General features: G+C 39.5%; 2 protein-coding genes across 7 annotated transcripts in view; one reads left to right on the forward strand and one right to left on the reverse strand.

The window, feature by feature from the left end:
* Positions 1–16,769, reverse strand: part of ZZEF1 (zinc finger ZZ-type and EF-hand domain containing 1) — a 61,698-nt gene extending 44,929 nt beyond the window's left edge. For 4 of the 5 annotated variants that reach the window (XR_003253155.1, XM_026063678.1, XM_026063676.1 and 1 more), the window contains exons 1-12: positions 16,315–16,769; positions 12,323–12,467; positions 11,086–11,280; positions 10,071–10,242; positions 9,203–9,402; positions 7,971–8,181; positions 5,854–5,970; positions 4,984–5,162; positions 3,844–3,942; positions 2,715–2,806; positions 1,510–1,658; positions 843–954 (exon numbers count right to left, since the gene is read on the reverse strand). Coding sequence is in view for 4 of the 5 variants with exons in the window: in XM_026063678.1 (XP_025919463.1) it covers positions 843–954; positions 1,510–1,658; positions 2,715–2,806; positions 3,844–3,942; positions 4,984–5,162; positions 5,854–5,970; positions 7,971–8,181; positions 9,203–9,402; positions 10,071–10,242; positions 11,086–11,280; positions 12,323–12,467; positions 16,315–16,668 (2,025 nt within the window). In the remaining variant the exon portion in view is untranslated. The remainder of the gene's footprint in view (positions 1–842; positions 955–1,509; positions 1,659–2,714; positions 2,807–3,843; positions 3,943–4,983; positions 5,163–5,853; positions 5,971–7,970; positions 8,182–9,202; positions 9,403–10,070; positions 10,243–11,085; positions 11,281–12,322; positions 12,468–16,314) is intronic. The other variant, XM_026063677.1, reaches the window with a different exon arrangement.
* A 24-nt stretch (positions 16,770–16,793) lies between these two features.
* Positions 16,794–17,400, forward strand: part of LOC112965015 (neuferricin) — a 7,122-nt gene continuing 6,515 nt past the window's right edge. Inside the window, exon 1 of one of the 2 annotated variants that reach the window (XM_026063683.1) lies at positions 16,794–17,094. In XM_026063683.1, the coding sequence (XP_025919468.1) occupies positions 16,893–17,094 (202 nt within the window). In that variant the 5' untranslated portion in view covers positions 16,794–16,892. Of the gene's footprint in view, positions 17,095–17,139; positions 17,384–17,400 lie in introns of those variants that run through there. The other variant, XM_026063682.1, reaches the window with a different exon arrangement.

Genomic DNA, 17,400 nt, shown 5'->3' on the forward strand with positions numbered 1-17,400 from the left:
TACTTACTAATTCTGTATACTCAGAAGTCTAAGGGACTAAGCGTTGCACGGACAACAGAAGAATATCTTAGCAAGTGGTGAAAGTTTTAGAAAAAATGCCAGTTGATTTACAACCGTGCTGCAACTTCTGCTGATTTCCACAGTACAAAAAAAGGTTTGGGGAACCATACAACAGCTGATTCCAGAAACAAAATAAATGCAGCGTTATGAAAAACAAAATTCCCTACAAATGAAGATCCATGTTCTGTCACTCCTGAAATGGAGAAGTCCCACACTCCTCAGGGAATTCAATCTAACTCATTGAACTACTGAATAACTGTTTGTCACTAAAAATAAAATAAGGGTTATAATAAAATAATAAATAATATAATAAAATATAATAATATAATTATAATATAATTATAAAATATAATAATACATAAGGGTTAAAATAAAATAAGGGTTGCAGAATTTGGCCCTAAAAGAGTAAACGCTGTAACAATGCAGCTGTTAATTGTTCTAGATATTAAAATACAGTAACAATCACATCATCCTTTTTAGAAATCTCTCTTCATCATAAAAACCACTAATGCACACATGAGCACATAATTTTGCATTAATTTTGATCCTGAAGCACCATGCAACTGAAACTAAATATGTGTATACACACAGAAAGAATGCAACTCAGAGGACAAAAGTCAAATCATCCTTTTAACCAAGAGTCCATTGACTTTTACCTCTATCCACAAGAGTTATCCGTGCATACATAAAAATTATGTTTATTTCAGCTGGCATTACAACAAAGCACCGAGACGACCCTCTGCTCACTGTGACGAGGCTAATGAATTCTCACGGTTTCTTACTTGGGAAACTCTGCATTGCTGCATTTTGACATCAACCTCATCCCATTCTTCTTCCACCTCAAACCAGCCGATAGGATCATCATCTCCCAAATCATCACACGAACAACTGCTTCTGGGTATAAAAGAATTTAACAAAGTTTTCAAAATAAAATGTTTAAAGAAACTGCCAAGCTGCTGTTATGCTACTAAAGTATTTTCAGCATGTTATGGCTGTAAAGGTTAGGGAGATGAAACAGAAACTTTCACATACACAAACTCTTGAATATACACGCTAAGAATATTTTAAAAATCATTTAATTTGTTTTAAGGAAATCTTTTTTTAGCCATGGACCCTAATTTCCCTTCATTCCTAAAGTAATTTAATAAAGGCTAATTATAAATGGTTACTGCTATCTGTTATCATAGATCTGCACCTGAAGTAGAGAATTTGTTTTGTTATATCCTTTTCTAAACAGGTCTTTAAACTGAGAGGCTGAAAACAATAGCTATATGCTTTTTCCATCACAAACATCAAATTAATATTCGATAAAGTCAGACAAGTAGCCATTAAATGATGCATTACTTTTTAAGTTCTTCGGAGCAAATCTCAGTAGTTCAAGTAGCATTGCAAAAAGGTTTGGTATAATATTTACTTTCAGTGTATTCATGACAAAAAGCCCACTTATACCTGTTTTTTAAAAATTGCTTAAATTCCTGTAACTTCCATTTATCATAGCTTTCAAATCTTCTGAAATGTTCCTCTGCGTGGAATTTTTCCGAAGAGCTATTATAGGCAAACACCAGCCCACACTGGGCCCCAATGGCACCTCTTCGAACCTAAAAGAACAAATCCAGAGCAATGTATATAAAAGCTGGCGATAAAAGAAGCTGTTGCTTTCACAGAAAAGAGTTACGGAAGGCAACTAACTACTGACAAAACTGATCTCTGGAATCACACTATGGTTTTTACCTAAAGAAGAAAACTGGAACACAGTTTAGGGAAGTGTTATGAAAGCTTTTGTAACCCACACAATAAGGATCACATGTACAGCTAATGTTCACTACAGTCATCACCCTGCTAGTACCCTAACAATAGCTATAGCTTCGCATACTAGTTCTCATTCTGATTTTATATACATATATGCTTTTTTATAAAAAAAAGCACAAAAACGAAATTATGTATCCTGATGTTACTACACTGCAATGTTAAAACAGCTTAGTTGTTGCCTCTCCAGCTCCAGTTAGGTTTTACTTACCGGAAGTCCATTCACGTTTAATTCTCTTGGACATTGAAATATGCATCCATGTTCTAGGAATTAAACTACCACTCTGTCTTAAGTAATGAGTAAGTAAATAAATTCAGTTCAGAAATCTCATTGCAGTTGTCTCCTGACCATGAGAATTGCTCACAAGACTTTGCTTTTAAACACAATAAAATTGTTCTAGGTGTTCAAATAACACTGATGCATCTGAAAAGAATTCAAAAAACCCTACATTTAATTTGAACTCTCACACTGCATCATGAAACCTACCATTCGCAGAGCTGCAAATTTATTTTAAATATAAGGTACTTTTTAGAGTGAAACCATACGCCTAGGATTAGAAACCATACACCTAAGATTCACTGGCTTGAGTATATTGTAAAGATACACACAAAAGCAACATAAAATAAATGGCTCTCTTTCTACTGCATGCTCATGGCACCTTGAAACAATCTCAGATCTCCATTTCATTAAGTTTCCTCTCATTTACACAAAATCAAAACCCAAACATAATACTATTTCAACAACAAATTAAAATTTCAATTCATACAAGAGATTTTTTTAATTCAACACTACTGTTAGGGAAAAAAAAAAAAGCCTTCTACTTGAAAAGCATAAGGAAACTACATACCTTTATTCTAATTTGTGTCACCTGAAATGAAGATTCGGTGCCAGTAGAAAGAATGATACTTGCTCTGGTCTTCCCAGTTTCGGTAAGAAAACCTAAAGACGCAATGGGAAACAGGATGAAACTGGAAGGATTGCTAGTGCAAAAAGCTTGAAAAACTTCTAACATTGTGGGAAGAGGGTGGGGATCAAAGTCCAAAACTGTACTAGTGAAATGCCATAGCTGATCTGAAAATGTTTCCAAATAAAAGGGTAAAAGACACACAGAAAGATGGTATCATGCTAGTATATTCTCCCGCAGCGCCTACAGACATCTCTCCAGTGTCTCTCTTGGGACTTGAAATTGCTGCAGATATTGCAGTGTTCCCCTACTAAAATTTAGTAATAACTCCCAAATATTATTTTGGCTTGTGGCTCTATTCACAGATAACTCAGTCTTCCTCAAACTGTGACCGACATCAGAAGACAATCCACAAAACAATTTAAAAAATTGAAACAATATGCACAAGCAAGCAAGCAAACAGGTAAAATAGCATTTAGAATGTGCCTAATTTTCTGTCATAATAGTTTTCATTTAAAAGTAGTAAGGCACAAAATAGTACACAGGTTTTTCCAGAAAGATTAGGAGGCACTTCAGTTAAAAAGGACGCTGAGAAACACAAACCACCTTCCTTCAGTTGTGTCCAGTGCATATTTTAGAATATATTTTATTAACAAAGATAAACTTTAAAGAATTAATAGTTATGTATAATGACTGAAAACTTCAGTGATTTCTACTATAGGTCTCCATCAATATTTGGGAAACGAGCTGTGAGTGATTCATGACTTCTCCCCACAAAATATGCTCTAGTATAATTTTCTTTGTGACAGCTTACTGCTCACACATCCACATAGAGGATCAATAATTCCTCCCCCCAAACCCCAACCCGTTTTCAAAAATGAATCAGTTCTAGTTTGCAACAAGGTGAATCTCTGGAATTTACATGCAGTTATACACAAACCTTCCATATTTTAAAACTATCAAGCAGTGCCGAATATATAACCAATGGCACCACAGCCTTGTTAACGTGGAAAATCCAAAATGCTTCTTTGTGCCTGGTTGAACACTCTAAAATTTAAGTCTTTGCTCTTACCATCTCCCGTCCATGGCTCCACAAGCAGGTTTTCAGGTCCTGATTTATCTTCTTTTCCCTTTACATCGCATGCTTGCAAGGTTAGTCGCAATGGTTTTCCTAAATAAGCACATCAACAGGTTTGTCAGCTTCATAAAACATGAAACCTGTTTTCCAGCTTTCGGTTCTTCATACAGAAAACAATTGAACTAAAAGAATCACAAAACTATGAGCTTTTTACCACTGTCAGACAAAAAGGAGGAGGAGCTGGAGTGTAAGAGATATGCTAGTCTAACATCATAGCTAAAGTTTTAGATATGGACAGAAGGACACAAACTCATGACGGCTGATGTTCCTTCAACTACTTTCCACACTTTGGAATTCACAATACATGAAGTACCACTCTTTTGTTGCAAAAAGTAACAGTTATTTGGAGAAAACTGAGCAAATTTCAAAGCTTTTGAAAGGGAATACTAATATTACAACTACAAAGATATTTAATGTAATATTTGGCACAAGCCAAGCAGTCCTGACAAAACATACTACCAGGCAAACAAAGGGAAAAATTCTTCAGCGAGAAAAATGATAACCTCAGGAGCTGACACCCTAGAAAATATAGATTTACCAAACAAGTACAGTCAATACTTACAGCAAAATCATACTGCCTTATGCCATAATAAACACTCTCAACTTATCACAGATTAATTTACAAAAGTGAAAATAAAAAAAATTGTACATAGGTGCTAATGACATTATTTTTACACTTGAAACAATTGCACATGCAAATGTGTGCAAGAGAGATTACTTACTGAAGCTAAACGGGGGAAAAAAGTGTACTGTTGGGAAAAAAAAATTGCAAATGACACCAGATAATTTAATACAATACAAACACTATCACGGTCTTGATTTAAGGGCCACTGTCTACGAAGTTCATGCTTTTTCCCTCAAGATGACACCACCTGGTTTGATTCTTGGATCACAGAAGGCTTATCTGCTACCAATTTGTAGGGCAGTTAAGCTTCACAAGGCATATCTTCTTTGTGACAGTCGTTATATAAGCCTTGTATAATTTTAAACCTCAGCAGAACAAGTAAAACAACTTAGAAAGCTGTATATTGTATTAAGTACACTGAGTAAAGGATCCAGCAATTATTCATTTACCATATTTATACAGCAGGTTCTGTCTAACTGTGGCCATAGAAGCGATAAGTGATGAAGCCTTGTATGGAGTGTCCAGATGATCAGTGATGGTGCAAAGGGAACTTATCACTTTAGCAACACTCCCTCTGGCTAAGGCAAAAGCCAAGAGTGTGAGTTCAACCTCTGGAGTGGTACAACAACTGGGGAGAAACAAAAAAAAGAAAAGAATAAAAAACAGATATGGAAGAAAATTCAGAAAAGAAACCTGAGTTAGAGAAATCAAGTACATTAAGTACAACTTTAATATGTGATACCTGTTTCTCATACAGTAACCTATCTGGAGAACTCTTTAAGACACCAAATTATAAAACCTAGCAGCTATGTGGCTTGCTGCTTGCTGGAATAAATACTTGGCATCTCGTTTTAGAGAGAGTTCTGGAGAGCAATGAAATGTCCTGTTCCATGCAGACCCAGTCCCCAGAAGGAAAGCTTTGAACTGAATCTGGCTATCCAGATGCTCTGCTTTTTCCCAGATGAGATGAGGACCAGTGAACACAGCCTAAACTCCCTGCACAAATGGACACTGGCTTCTTAGAGGTGTTGCGTTTTGCAGCAGATTCTGTGAAAAGATGGTTTCTTCAAACAGCAGTCACTGTCGCAAAGCCCACAGGCCCCTTCGTACTAGCGGCCAAGCCCTACGTCAGGCTGTGGCAGCAGTCTCACCAACTAGACTACTTTTTGACAACAGCTATCCCGGCTCAGTTTCCTTTTTCCTAGTATCAGTATTCCCAGCTTGGCCTACTGTCCATGGCCAGCAGTGCTCTGTCACAGTATAGGGTCACGTAAACAAAACCAGCCTTTGATCTTTGAAATACATCAACACAATCTCACCTTGTTATTCTTATAAGGAAGCTATCGACTTCTTCCAAAACATTTGGAGATAAGAAACTTGAAAAATCTGTAGAGCCTGGTGTTAGGGACAGAGGTGGCATGTGTTGCAGTGCTTTCCTAGTAAAAAAGATGAAGCATAACATCAGAACGCTGGACAGAATCAAAGAAAAAGTCTTCTAAAACGAATGAGAAGTTTGAATCTTTATACTTCAATGATTAGGTGTCTATAGGTTCTTTCTGTGTTCAGAAGCTATTTACACAGATGATAATATTTTCAAAAGGAAAAGACAGCATTGCATTCTAGCTGGAGAAAGTTCAACAACTGTTAGGTAATCTTGAATCTCATAATCTCACAATCTCACATTTAATGACCCACAAGTAAATCAAGGGGTTTTGAAACAAGCCTCCTACAAACAGCATCAGAAATAACTTCTAAACGTGTCTAAATACTACCTTTAAAAGTTCTAGAATTTAGCAAGAGTGTCCTTCCTATTAATCCTTCCATTAAAAAAAAGGAAAGATTGCCTTTAAATTCTTTCAAAATAATTATGAAAACTAAGAAGCTTATTAGCCGAGATCAGATTTTTTGTTCGATTTCCTAAGGTAATGTAATAACTGCTGAAAATAGGAATTCTTAAAAAAGATGTGCTGCCACTGTCTCACTCAAACATTATTCAGTTATTAACAGTAAGATAATTTGCCTTTTGGGCATAATTTTCATCTATATATACAATGCATACTGTTAAATATTCCAATTCTATTCTTCCTCCTTCCACATTCTATTAGTTTTGGCTAAATTCACAGTGAGTTAAAATTTGCTAATTTAAAAAGAAAGATAGAACTATACTGTATGCAAAACAAATAAGCTATCAACAACCTTGAAATACCCAAATATTTAGTTTAGTGTTAAAAAGTCTTTTAAGTTTCTGTTTCAAAGGATTAAGCCATATATAGTAATATTTTAGTAAAAAAAAACTCAATTAGGTAAGCAATAAATAGGGGATAAAGATGAACCAAAGCAGGTACTAAGCAGCACACAAGAAACAAAATAACATCTAGACTAAGATTAAAATAACATATCTGGATTATCACTGAAATAATTTGCAACTGTGTAATGCCCAGTTGTCCAAAGTGGCTCTTGAGGGTGGGCAGTCACATCAAAGTAATTCTAATTCTGAAGTTTGGTTTCTGGCTTTTTAATTCCGAGCACTGAATTCATAACTCCTGAATGCATGTTTTCAGTCAAGATTTCCTCTTTTTAAAGTTTTTAGGCCCTATTAGCCCAAGATTCACATTATACTTCTAACAAATATCTGAACTGTAGCATAACTGAAGGTCCTCACTTTTAGCAAAGCTGTGCAACTACAAACCTTCCTCCGGCAGACATAAGCACGTATGAAGTTATCTAAACTTTAAAGAGGTTTCATAGACAAGACAAATTGCAGATAGGCTTCATGGACTTTAGCCTGCAGTACTCATTAACCTAATGACAGTGGTGCTCTTAAGCCTGGTGGCATCACGCTCACTAAGCTCTATAAAAGTTGGCGTGGGTGTGTTGCGATTTCATTAGGATTCCAATCCTTCAAGTCATCGAGCAGAAGGGTTTGGCAGCTGGACAAGGAAACGTTATACAGCAGAGCAGCTGATCACCACAAGACAAACATCTGCACGGAGATACGGCATATACCCTGCTTCCTCCCCGCGTAACTCATGGCGAGGCATTACACAAGCAAAAATTGCTGAAAACAAGCTAAATTGAACTCCTTGCAAAAGTGGAAGGTGATCAATATTCACAAGCGACAAAGTTAACGACAGAAAATCAGTTAATTTTAGGCTTCTTGAAAACATTATGAGCCAAAGGATAGCTAAAAACAACTCATTTTTTTCAGTATTCATTCAGTTATGACTGAACTACTAAGTTACTCACAAAGGATAGGAGAACCATATTTGTTTTGGTATGTGCAAAAGGATAAAGGAGAAATATCAAAATTTAAATAATCTGGTAGTTAAGAAGGTGTTTAAACACTTTAACGGAGGGAGTGGAAACCAGTTACACGAGGTAGATTAGTTGACAAAGGCTGGAAGTAGTCAAAAAGACAAGGAAGTTTGGTACTTACTGAGTATTTTGTAAGATAGTGTGAACAAATGCTGGATTTGTTTCCATGGAAGCCGTTACCAGAGAGGTCAGCAGAGACCAGTACCAGATAGCCGAAGCATCACATACTGAGACGCCCACCTTCTTAACTCTTTGATAACCAACTGCCCTGAGTCCATGGATTCTAGTATCACATCCATCACTAAGGCAACGCTTGATATTTATCTGTACATCTGTCAAAAACACAAAATAGATTTTTTTTCCATTTCTTCCATTAGACCAGATGTAGAAGAACTCAAACATTCAAAACAAGAATTACTGTGAAACCTCTTAAACAACTATGCATGTGTATTTCTTCAACATGCACCTAATGAGTTGGAAAATCTAGCTTCTGAATGGCCTACTGTGATCCTGTATGGCCCTGTACTGCTAGAAACTAGGAAAAAAGGAAGTAAAAGACCCTCAAGGTGGAAGTCAAATCACTACCAGTACTAATCAAACCCGAACAGGAAGCGTCCTTGGGAGGGAGGAGGACAGAAGTGGGAAAAAGGGTAAAGCATAAAAACAAATTTTTAGAAGTTACAGAAAAATTCTCACAGAAGTTCTTGACCATTTTGCATAGATAACATTCTCTTAGTTATGTTTGAAGAACAACATGCCTGCCGCCTGCTTCTGTAGCTGTGAAAGTTTATCTTAGTGGAAAGCATCAGTTTGAGCTGAAGGGACATTTGTGAAGCTTCTTTGGAAAGAGCAGCTTTGCTGTGATTGATTCCAAAATAGCACCCACAGATCTACCAGGCTTAAAAATAACACTACTTAGAAAACCTTAGCTTAAAACCTGCTTCACTAAAGTCATCTGACTGCTCTTCAGAGTTTTTCTAGAAAAAAAAAAAAAAGGTTTCTCAGAAGCTGATTTTTTTGTTAGATAATAGTATCTAACATATGGTTTCACTCTGCAAGCAAAGATATCTTAAGATGGCCCAATACCTTCAAACTGAGAGGCTGAAACTGCATCTTAAATCATTCCAGCTATTCTACCTTTAAACTGAGTTACAGACAGATGCCATGAGAAAGACGCTTTTATGCGTTAATCATTAAACTACAATCAAAATAATTTCTCTGACCCAAGAGCTAAGTCAAAAATTTCTGCTTTAATGACTGACACTTCAACACAGCACTCTATGACATACCCAACCTTTCACCTTCAAAAAAGAGCAACAAAACAATACACCAATGGTATGTTTATTGACTCACACATCTGACTAATGTTAGCGTTTTCCAACAGTGTTACGTAGCCAGTGATATTGCTTGGAATGTGAACATCTCGGACCTCCTGGAGACTGCTGGCATTCCTTCCCACCGCCACCGTAACTTGCTGTGGCATGTAACTCTGGTCATTAGCTGCCACTGCAATGGACAGATGTCTCAAAACAACATCTGGTTTCATCTTTAAACTGCAAAGTAAAGAAGAAAAACAGTTCTTGCAAAGAGAAGATAAGTCAAATGCTACAATTTTAGCTAAGCCTCACCCAGTTTTCACTTTTGCAAGTGTAAATAAACCTGTTGGAAATTATCTAATAATTGACAGACTTTACCACCACTGGGTCACAGCATACAAGTTAAGAAAACTTGTAGTTATCTTAAAGTCATCTCTGATAGTTAGACTGTAGAATTTTCTATTGTCCAGCAGCATTTCAACTGAGAAGTCATTTCTCCAAAATAAAAATGTAGTTTGTTTGTTTGTTTTAAAAAAGGTACATTCTCAGATTTATTATCAAACAACCACTAAACATTTTTGTTTAAAGATGCAGTGATTTTTCTAGATTGTGGCAAAGCACTGCCATTCAAATACCAAGCACTGCATCTGTAACACAGGTCGGAAAGCTTAGCTACAAAACAAGCATATGTGTCAGCATGAAAGAGGCATATATCTTACAGTTGAATACTTTTCTTGGTGGTTAGGCTTTTAAACTTTATGCAAAGATTAGTATGACTTAAGTTTTCAAATCAATTCATCTGTCATTCAGTAATTCACAGCTTTTTTCAGTTACACCCCAGTGGCTGCAAGACCTATAAGGACTAACAAGCCTGAAACTCAGCTGCGTATTGGAGTGTCACGCACCGTATCCAGTGTGAGCGAGCACTCCCATCTGACTGCCAAAACGATGTTGTTTCTCCATTTGTCATCTTGTCGATATCAGCAGAGTTGGATGAGGTTTCTATGTGAGTATAGCACTTCGTGACAGATTTCAGTTTGTCCGACTCTTGATTACCATTCAAGTCACTGGGGTATTCTGTAAAGGTAAAGAAATCACTCATAATGTTCTTTTTCATTTGCTTGTTTTGAAGAATTGCTATACCTTACTAATAATTAAGTATCTCACAGAAATGAGCTTGTTGGCATAGAACACAACTCCTATAAAATTTCTTGAAGCATTTTCTATATAAAATAGAATACAGCAAAGTTTCATTTCAGATGAAGTCATGGTACTCTTAATCTACCACCTGCAGTCTGAAAGTACCTATCTTGCCTGGAGCTCAATAGCCTTTTCTTACTGGCCTCAACAGTGCTTTACTAGAATTATGCCAATATCTAAACGGATGAGAGGAAAAATTAAAGATGGAGAAAACCTCAGTCGTAGCTATTCTAGGGAAGGGAAAAGCAGACTGTTTCCCCAAATAACGTGATCACTTTCTATGTGTAGAAGAGAATAAAAGTGCAGGGATCCGAAAATATCATGAAGTCAAGCTGTGAACTCAAGGAGCTCTCCCTTAAGGGTGTGAAGAGTAATTACCACCAGGACAGTCCCATCTGAAATATAATAAAAGATTCACTACTTCCTCCACAAAAATAAGAAGTTTATTTCTTCTACTGAAAAAGTCAACTTCAGGAAATGGTCACCTTCACACGGAAGGTATTTTTCTAGTAAGTGGTAAAAACATTTGACTGAAAAAAAAAAAAAAGGTGAGAAGCACACAGATCAACATCATGAAAAGCCAAGTCTGTTAAAGATATAACAGTAAAAAAAACCTTTTTATTTTATCTGTAATGTCATCTTCAAGCTATGGTTACACTAGCCATCCTGCAAAACAAACAAACAAAAAAAACCTCCCCAAAACACAACAATTTCACATACCTCTCTCTTTTAGGAGAAGTCGATCTAAAGAATCCTTCAATACAGAAGACCGCATAGTACAAATATTGTTGAAGTACTCCAGCACTGGGTATGGAATAGCAGTACTAGAAATGCGATTCCGGTGCAAGAATCTCAGTATCATTGAAGCATGAAGACCAAGGCGCTCTTTTGATTCGGAAAATATGTCAATAAAACCTAGAAAAATATATTATTTTATTCTTTGTTGCAACATCGGACAGAACTTTAAGCAACCAAGCCATCATTTTTCCTCTCTACATCTTATTACTAGGTAAATTCTAATTAAGTATGGGAGCCAATATTGGAACTACATTCCAGATGAAGTAGCTCAAGTTTACAACATTTAGAACAGGATCATGAAAAGTGCAAGAAAACAAATATGTTACCAATCACTTGAAATGTCTGAAAGGGTTCAAAGCAATCACCAAAAATCTTAGTTCTTAAGATTATTTTGCTGTCTCAAAAGCCCCAAACTCTTATCTTTTATATTTTAATATCTAGATGAAATAGATGCTGCTTGGCTGAAGAGTTGATGTACCCACATCATTCACCTTGGGCTATGCTGGCATCTCACTTTGGCATTTTGGATTATTCCCAAAGAGGTGCCTAATGCTTTCCACTGACTACGTAAAAAATTTAAGCTTCTTGACAGTGGTACTCTGAATCACAGTGAAATTAGATGTGTAGAGTACCCTGTGAGTTCTCTCCTCTGACTTTTCTATTAGCCAATTCTAAAACTTTTTGTCCCGGTCCTCCCAGGCAAATCCACCGTAGCCACTTATCATTGAACGCTTAGAAGGAATGCCAGTAACAGATATTTAACCCAGGACTGAAATTCTGGAAACTGACAGTTTAGAAGTTATATGCTATAAACTGTGAAATATGTTTTAGCAGGATTCAAAAAGCCAAACAACAATATAATATTAAGTACACGACTCATCACCTGAAACAGACTCAGTGGAGGATTCTTCCAGTTATCATATATAAGACTGCTACCGTATTAGTTAAGACACACACCACAATTTTGCAAGCAGCTCCCCATTCACAGAGAGAAGAAAATATTGGTTATTTATGAAAGCGAGACAGCTGGCTTGTAATTATGGGAAATCTTTAACTTGAAACAACTTCACTTGTTTGACACTAGGGAAGTGAGAATGACTTGGACTAGAGTTGTGAGAAGATTAGGGAAAGCAAAAGTTTTGGTACTCTGTTCTCATACCTGGGACTAGTGAACAAGCCTGCAGTTGCCTGATTACATGACTAAGCTCCCCTTGAAGATTAGCTCCACTAGAATTCTTGAGAGCCTCCAGCATATTCTCCACGTCTACAGTGCCATCTCCTTCAGCATCAAATTGTGCAAAAGCCTAAAGAGGAATAAAAAAAAGGGAAAAATTATTTCAAGATATTTACTTTAAGCAGTAATTCAAGTTATTTTATACAAACCTGAACAGTAAGCATTGCAAGATTATTAAATAAAATCAAAAGAATCGATTTCCTGCAGTATTGAATTCATGGCAACAAGAAGCATATCCTGGGTGAAAATCTGCAGTTCTTAGCAAGTTTTATGGCACTTGCACTGCCTTCCTATAAAAGTCAACTGTAGTTATGCTTAGGTGGAGACAGCACATCATCTATACCAGTGAATCAGCAGTATCCACCCAGCATCTGTGACTATGAAAAAGTGCTCACAAAAGAACATGAAAAATCTATTCCATTAAAGGGTTAGTTCTAAAAGACATTTCATCCATCACTCATTACTGCTATAGCCACCTCATACTGCATGCATTCAAATTCTTTGGGATTTTAAATATTTTCTTTATTTAAGAAGGAAAGTGCCACTAGGATGAGAATTTTAAAAATACATATATATTGCCTTCCATACACTGTCCTCCTAAACCAAATAGCAGTTTAAAATAGTTTGACAAAATATTTGTGAAAACCATGTAATGAGTCAGGAGTCTATAGGACTTCATTTCTTATTGAAGAAAACCACTAGCAGCTTCATTAATTTTGACCTTAATATAAATACTTACAAAAGTATTGTTGTAATACTTTTGTTGTTAAACATGTTGTATACATGTTGTGTTAAACATGTATAAAGAGTAATTTACACAACTACCCATTCCACATCTTTGTAGTACAAACAAAACTTTTTTAAAACAAAAGTACAAGACATTTTTACTCAGCTAAGCTTATAAAACAGAATCAAGCTCTTAAATGTAAAGTTTTTAAAACAGCCATTTCAGAGAACTCATGAGCCAGGAACACACTATTAAAAACCACTAGTTATGTTTTCACCAACTCCCAACTCTGAACTTGGAATTTCAAGTTCAAATACATAACCAAGCAAATTTGGCTTCTGAGAACAGATCATCTCCTAAGTGTCCAACAGACTCAAGAAATTACAGCTATTTGGAAGGAAGCTTATGTTCGAATCTCTTATTTTGCTATCTGAATATCAAACTTGAGGTACCATTAAAAGCACTATCCTAGAGAGAAATAATCTGAAACGATTAGATCAAAATAACCTGCCAATTAACCATGACATAATTACACTACCTGAATGACAGCAAAGTCCTCAGAAGATAAAAGAGTTTAAATACCATATTTTACAGCTTACTAAAGTGCCAAAGGCAATTCTGCAAAACAGAGCTGAATTTCAGCTTGGCAGTTTCATAAACTCTTGGTAAACATATGGCTGAGCCTATGCTAAAAATGATCACCTTTAAAAAAATTATTATTATTTATAGAGATGACTGATGCTGGGCATCAAATAGATACCAAAGCAAAAACTAAGAACTTTGTTTGAGTACAACAATATAGAGGTAATTAATTTTAACAAAGATAGTTCAGGTTGCTGAAAAAGTTCAAAGTACAGTTTAGTATCAACCCAACCAACACAGTATCAATGTTGCTGCTATAGGACTTTTCCTCACACGTGAAGTCAAACTGAATACTCACTAAAATAAGGAGTGAACAAGTGAGCAAGTTTTGTGACTTTAGTATTGAAAAGAAACTATGCACAAGAACACAAGAAAAAGTTGGATCTGCTGATAGCTATTTAAATTAATTTCTTAAACTTTTGTGTAAGAAGAGATTACCAGACATATATATTTTTTTGCATCTTAATGCAGTATTTTGTTATTTTTTTTAAAACTTTTCCTATGATCTCAGTACTAGGTTGACTTTCACCTACCTTAGAACTCTCATAAGATTTTATGGTTCAGTATAATGTAAACTCTATATTCATTTGACACAGAAGTTGCACAACTTCCACTGCTTAGATAAGCTCCCAGTGCAACGGCGGTACAAGCAAACGAAAATACTTCAGTAAGCAACCCAGTACTGAGCTGTGTTCGTGTTTGGGACGCGGTGCAAATGCAGTGACAGCTTTATACACTCCAGCTGCATTCTGCTCCTTAATAAAAGCAGTAAGTCCAGATACTTCCTACCAAGCTCAACACTGAACATGAAAACACATTAGAGAAATGTCTTTCCTGGGAAATGATGGCTAAGTTTATCTGTCCAGGAAATACGGCAAATGGAAAAATCACCACCTCATCTCACAGACAGCTCAGGAACTGGACAGCATGAGAATACATTTAAAATATTATTTATGAAAGTTATATTTTCCGCCCTTTGCTCTTAGTAGAACTGAAGTGTTCATGTTTAAAGTGAAAGCTGAATACATTACAGGATAGCTGCTGAAGCGCTAATGGATAAAAAAGGACTCAGAGTTTATCTAGCAAAGAGATATTGTATTTAAAACAGAGGTTCGTTTGCACATAAAGCATTCAATGTAGTTGCTCACAGCCCCACACTGAGAGCAGAAAAACTTAATAGGCAGAGCAAATCTAAACTATAGTCTATGCCAGGCAGGATTCTGTAAACATCAAAAAGTGAAACCTACTGACCTGCCATCAACAAATTGACTTCATCAGTGTAAAATACATCCTGGAAAGCTGAACTACTACACCTCATGGGCTAGTGCCAGTCACAGAAACAGTGACATCCAGGTTTTCCACACAACTCCAACATCTCAACTTTGCAGGAAAGATGAGATGTGACTGTCTACCCATACCACTACAAATCCCTTGACAAGTCTTTCAAAGAGCAGGAAAAAACTATATTCTACATCTTTTTTGCATGAATAACTGCAAGAACCTTTCCTCTAACAGAGAAGGATCTGCAAAACAGACAGTCCTCAAAATATTCCCATAGCTGGCAAAGCTCGGTTGTTTGTATTAACAGAAAGAATGCCAATGTACTCATTTCACACTTTTACTTCCATGACGGATGAGAAAGTGCTCTTCATCGGTTCTTGTAAAGGAACTGGAAATTCAGAGACAACATTTCAGTGAACTACACAGAGACTGGTGCAAATGTTCCTATTTTTACAAAAAAATTAATCTCTTTCCATTTTCCAGTACTCACATTACTATGTCATTACTCATTTCAAGCAGAGTATATGTGATTTAATAGTCAGTTTATAAAGTCACTCTACTACTCCGGAGCAATAAGACGACAGAAGGAAGTCACTGGTGAGGCTCAGGAGCTGAACGCAGTAGATTCAGAGAGAATCACTATCCTGAGTGTGAAATTCCCAACAGGGCATTCTAGCTACATTTTAAATGCGAGCTAGATATTAAATGTTCTAGATATTAAGTTCCCTCTATCCTTTTCGGGAGCTGAAGGGAAACTGTCCTCCCTTCTGTCCTTAAAACCTTACCTTAAGACCTTTTGTGTGTTGAGGGGAACCCCGTTAGACTACTTTCCTCCAAGTCTTCCAAGCCTCCTACTTCACAACAAGCAATGCGATACCAATGGCACGCTTGGCGAATTCACTGCCGTCTTTGGAAAGCAACCACACAAGCAAGTCTAGCAAGCTCAGATGTGCCTGTGCTATCACGAAGGGCCTCAGAGAAGTAATTGGCAGAGAATTTCCTACCTTGGCTACCACGAGCTGCGTTAGGGGCAGCGGTAACGTTAGGGCAACTGCTGTTTTATTCAGAAGCAGCTGCTGAGCGTTATCGCTGCAAAGGGCTACGAGTAGGAGAGGTATCGGTGATGTGACAGCTCGCGATCGTTGCGGCAGCGCCAGCGGCAGCAGCGCTTCTTGCACCGCGCCGCCGCGTCCCTTCCTGCCGCCGTCCCCGTCCCCCCCCGCGGGGCTCCGCCGGGACGGGCGCCGTTACCGCCGCGCCGCCTCACCTCCTCGCTCTCGCCGCGGGAGGCGGCCGCCAGGCGGGAGACGCTCTCCAGCACCTCGCAGAACTGCTCCAGGCTCACGGCCTCGTCGCCGCGGCTGAGGCGCTCCTCCAGCCAGCGCACCAGCGTGCTGTGGTGCCGCGACACCAGCGACTCGGGCAGCGCCGCCTCCCGCAGCCGCGCCGTGGCCTCCCGCAGCCGGGCCTGGTCCAGCAGCACCTCGGCCGGCGGCAGCGGCGGCGCCGGGCTGGCGGCGGCGCCGGGCGGGTAGGGAGCGCCGGGCTGCGCCGCCGCCTCCATGCCTTCCTCGGCTCCCTCCTCCTCCTCCTCGCTGCTGTGGCTCGCCGCCGTCCCCATGGGCCCCCCGGAGGAGCCGGTGCCGCGGCCCGACGCTCCGCGTAGCCGCTTCTGCTTCCTCCTGCCGCTGCCGCCGCCGCGGCCCCGCCCGGCCCGGCCCGGCTTAGTCAGCAACTTCCCGGCCCCGCAGCACCTGTCAAGTCCGGCGGCGGCGGGCGGCGGGCGCGCCACACTGCCGCCAAGCGAAAGCCGGCGCCGCAAAGCCCCCGCCCCGGAAAGGCGCGATGTGCCCGGGTCCCGCTCCGCACGACACTTGCCGTAAAGCGGCAAGGCGGGCACTATGGAAAGCTGTCGTGGCTGAGCCACACTGCCGTCAGCCGCCGCGCAGTCGTAAGCGCCTCGCCGCGCTGGCCGCACTGCTGCGCGGCGAGGAAAGTGTCGTGAGGAGTCGGGTGGCGGCGCGGGGGGGGAACCCCCTTCGGGCAGGCACGTGACCGCGCCCCTCGGCGCCGCGGGCGCGCGCGCGGCCCCATGTGGCGGGGGGCGGCGGCGGCGGCGGTGCTGTGCCTGGGCGCCGCCTGCCTGCTGGGCCGCGGGTTCGATCCCCGCGCCTGGCTGCCGGGCGGCGGCCGCTTGCTGCGCGCCGCGGAGCTGGCGCGGTACCGCGGGGCGGAGGGCGAGCCGGGGCTCTACCTCGCCCTGCTGGGCCGCGTGTTCGACGTGCAGCGCGGCCGCAGGCACTACGGCCCCGGCGGGGCCTACAGCGGCCTCTCAGGTACCGCGGCCCCGACT

The sequence above is a fragment of the Apteryx rowi genome, unplaced genomic scaffold (assembly GCF_003343035.1).
Source record: "Apteryx rowi isolate R43461 unplaced genomic scaffold, aptRow1 scaffold_20, whole genome shotgun sequence".
NCBI classification, from domain to species: Eukaryota; Metazoa; Chordata; class Aves; order Apterygiformes; family Apterygidae; genus Apteryx; species Apteryx rowi.